This window comes from Leucoraja erinacea, unplaced genomic scaffold (genome assembly GCF_028641065.1).
Source record: "Leucoraja erinacea ecotype New England unplaced genomic scaffold, Leri_hhj_1 Leri_53S, whole genome shotgun sequence".
In the NCBI taxonomy this organism is placed as follows: domain Eukaryota; kingdom Metazoa; phylum Chordata; class Chondrichthyes; order Rajiformes; family Rajidae; genus Leucoraja; species Leucoraja erinaceus.
The window spans coordinates 735,383-738,449 of NW_026576443.1; the positions used below are offsets into that span (position 1 = coordinate 735,383).

Genomic DNA, 3,067 nt, shown 5'->3' on the forward strand with positions numbered 1-3,067 from the left:
AGAATAAGAAAAAGAAGTTAGATAGTGAAGGATAGAAAGATGTGAAATATATAGTGTGTGAAAAAAGAAAACGAGTAAATGAAGAAAGTTGAGAGAGAAAATAGAGAAAAGAAAATAAAATAAAAAAGAAAAGGAGATCATTATTTATAATCTTGACCAACCCTCGTCCAGTCCTGAAACAGTTATTTTTTACAATTGTGTTGCACCATATGATTAAAAAAAAAACGACGAATGGAGACCAACTCGTTATGAATTGGTCAATTGATATTTTTAAGGCGAGGATTAACACATTCTTGATTGGTACATATGTCAGGGGTTATGGGGAGAAAGCAGGAGAATTGGGTTAGGAGGGAGAGATAGAACAGCCATGATTGAATGGGCCGAATGGCCAAATTCTGCAAATTCTATGAACAAATAACTCGCTGCAATACAAAAATAAAACTATCTGCTTCGTGTCATAAGGTCATATGGTTATAAGTAGTCTGAAGAAGGGACTCAACCCGTAACATCACCCATTCCTTCCCTCCAGAGATGCTGCCTGTCCCGCTGAGTTACTCCAGCATTTTGTGTCTATCTTCGGTGCAAACCAGGATCTGCAGTTCCTTCCTACACACCTCTCAAACGTGTGACAGATAATGCTGGAAAATTATAGACAATAGACAATAGGTACAGGAGCAGGCCATTCGGCCCTTCGAGCCAGCACCGCCATTCAACGTGATCATGGCTGATCATCCACAATCAGTACCCCGTTCCTGCCTTCTCTCCATATCCCCGGACTCCGCTATTTTTAAGATCCCTATCTAGCTCTCTCTTGAAAGTATCCAGAGAACCTGCCTCCACCGCCCTCTGGGGCAGAGAATTCAACAGCCGCGTATTGACGCGTAAGTGGGCTGGCTGCAGCCTGCCAGACGAGACCAGTGCCTTTCAACCCGAACGCACGGAGAGCAATGAGTTAAAACAAAATCCTTCTGCCATTCGCAGCGCTGGGGTCCGCCAGCGTGACGGCGTCGGGGTGAATTAGTTAGAAACCGCTCTTGCGGGCACCGGGTTGAGAGCTTCTGGGCGACGTGCTCGCTTTGACGTGTTAATATATATATATTTTTTTCTTTGCCCCCCCCCCCAAAAAAAACCCTCAGCAAAACACAAAAAAAATCCCATCTGTGGTCCTTTATTTTCCAGCCCAGCCAAGCGCTACATTTCAGCACCGCTCCAGAGGACAGCTCTCCGCGTTGGATTTCAGCACCACGAACATGAACAGCTCCAGCGACCTGTTGCAATACGCCGGCGGGTTTCAGGTGATGGAAGACGCGGAGATGAAAGTCGCCCTGCCCGTGGTGCTTGGAGTCATCTGCCTGGTGGGCTTGGCTGGCAACACCATGGTGGTGGCCGTCCTCCTGTACGACTTCAGGCAAGCCAAGAGCTCGGTGGCCAACGGCCTCGTCGTCCTACTGAGTGCCACCGACCTCCTGATCCTACTCTTTTGCGCGCCTCTCAGAGCCGCCGTCTACTCCAGACCCAGCTGGCCCCTCGGCTGGTTCCTCTGCAAGACTTCCGACTACTTCTTCCAGGCTTGCCTGTCGGCGAAAAGTTTCACCCTGGCCGCGGTGGGGCACGCTCGCTACCAGCACGTCGCCGAGCCCAAGAACTACATCCACTTCAAGTGCCGGCGCCTGATCGCCGTCACCTGCTCCATCTGGTCGCTGTCCGTCCTCCTGCCTGTCCCACACTGGCTGTTCGCCGACCTCAGGAGGCGTGAGGACCATACCGCCTGCGTGCTGGAGATCCCGGCTCACGCCTGGCACTTCATGAGGGTGTTCGGCGTGGCTTACCCGCTGGTCGTCTACATCACCCCCCTCGGCTTCGCCCTGGCTTGCCTGCTCAAAGCCCTGCTGAAGAACGAGCCCGCGGGCAACACGAACAGGACCCCGAGCCGCAGGTACGAGCTCAGGAGGGTGACGGCCATGCTGTTGGCTTTGAGCGGGGCGTTCGCCCTGATGAGGCTGCCCGAGTGGGTGGCGTGGACTTGGAGCAGGTACCGCGGGGCGAGCGGCGCCGCCCCTCCGGTCGCCTTGCTGGTGGCGGCTCAACTCCTCACCCTGGCCAACTGCGCGGTCAACCCGCTGGTCTTGCTGGCCGCCTCGCAGGACTTCAAGGACGGGGCGAGGAGCGCCTGGGCGGTGGCCACACGGAGGAGGGCGGGCGGCCAGGGTGGGACCTCCACCTTCGGCGAGAAGGTCTGTTCCGCCGCCCCTCCACACGCTGGAGCCGCCAGCTCCCTCTGCGCCCTGCCCACCATCTCCGCCCGCCAAGACGTGGCCATCTGCCGCGACCTGGGCCAGAGCGTCCCGCCCGATGTCCAGCACTTTTGGCAACACAGGAAGAGCGCAGCGCCCGTGGACAACAACGACCCCATACCCTGGGAAAGCCAAGAGCAGGCGTAGAAGCGGTGATCCCAAATGCTGGACTACAAACACTGGCCGGCTTTTTGATTTATCCTTTTAGTTTGCCCTCTCTCAAATCTACCCCCAAGAGCTGCTAGAGGCAGGGGGAAAGTCTTTTTTTTTAATTGTTTCATCACCGCCACCGATTGTCTGTATGTGTTGCTAAGCGTTCGTAAGAGTTGTCAATTTCCAAATTGGCGCAGATCTAGCGGAAAAAAACCCGCCTACATGTTTGGAACCGGGCCAAGTCCCCCGCCCCCCCCCCCCCCCCCCCCACACCCCCCCTTCACACACCCCACCCCCCCCCCACACCCCCACCCCCCTTCACAGCCCCTCCCCCACACCCCCCCCCACACACCCCAACCCTTCACACCCCACACACCCCAACCCCCTTCACACCCCACACACCCCAACCCCCTTCACACCCCACACACCCCAACCCCCTTCATACCCCCACACACCCACCCCAGCCCCCTTCCCCCCCCCCCCCCCTCCCCACACACCCCAACCACCTTCACATACCCCACCCCTCCCCACACACACACCCCACCCCCTTCACACCCCTCCCCCCCACACCCCCAACCCCCTTCAACACCCCACCCCTCCCCCCACACCCCAACCCCCTT

The 3,067-nt window shown here is 56.5% G+C and overlaps 1 protein-coding gene across 1 annotated transcript; it reads left to right on the plus strand.

Annotated features, from left to right (window-relative positions):
* The first annotated feature begins 252 nt into the window (after positions 1 to 252).
* Positions 253 to 2,683, plus strand: LOC129694090 (G-protein coupled receptor 151-like). Its single transcript, XM_055630816.1, has one exon. The coding sequence runs from the start codon at positions 1,251 to 1,253 to the stop codon at positions 2,439 to 2,441; it is 1,191 nt and encodes a 396-aa protein (XP_055486791.1). The 5' UTR covers positions 253 to 1,250; the 3' UTR covers positions 2,442 to 2,683.
* The last annotated feature ends 384 nt before the right edge of the window (positions 2,684 to 3,067 follow it).

Coding starts and splice junctions, on each gene's coding strand:
- LOC129694090 (XM_055630816.1), top strand. CDS start 1,251: ATGAACAGCTCCAGCGACCTGTTGCAATACGCCGGCGGGTTTCAGGTG.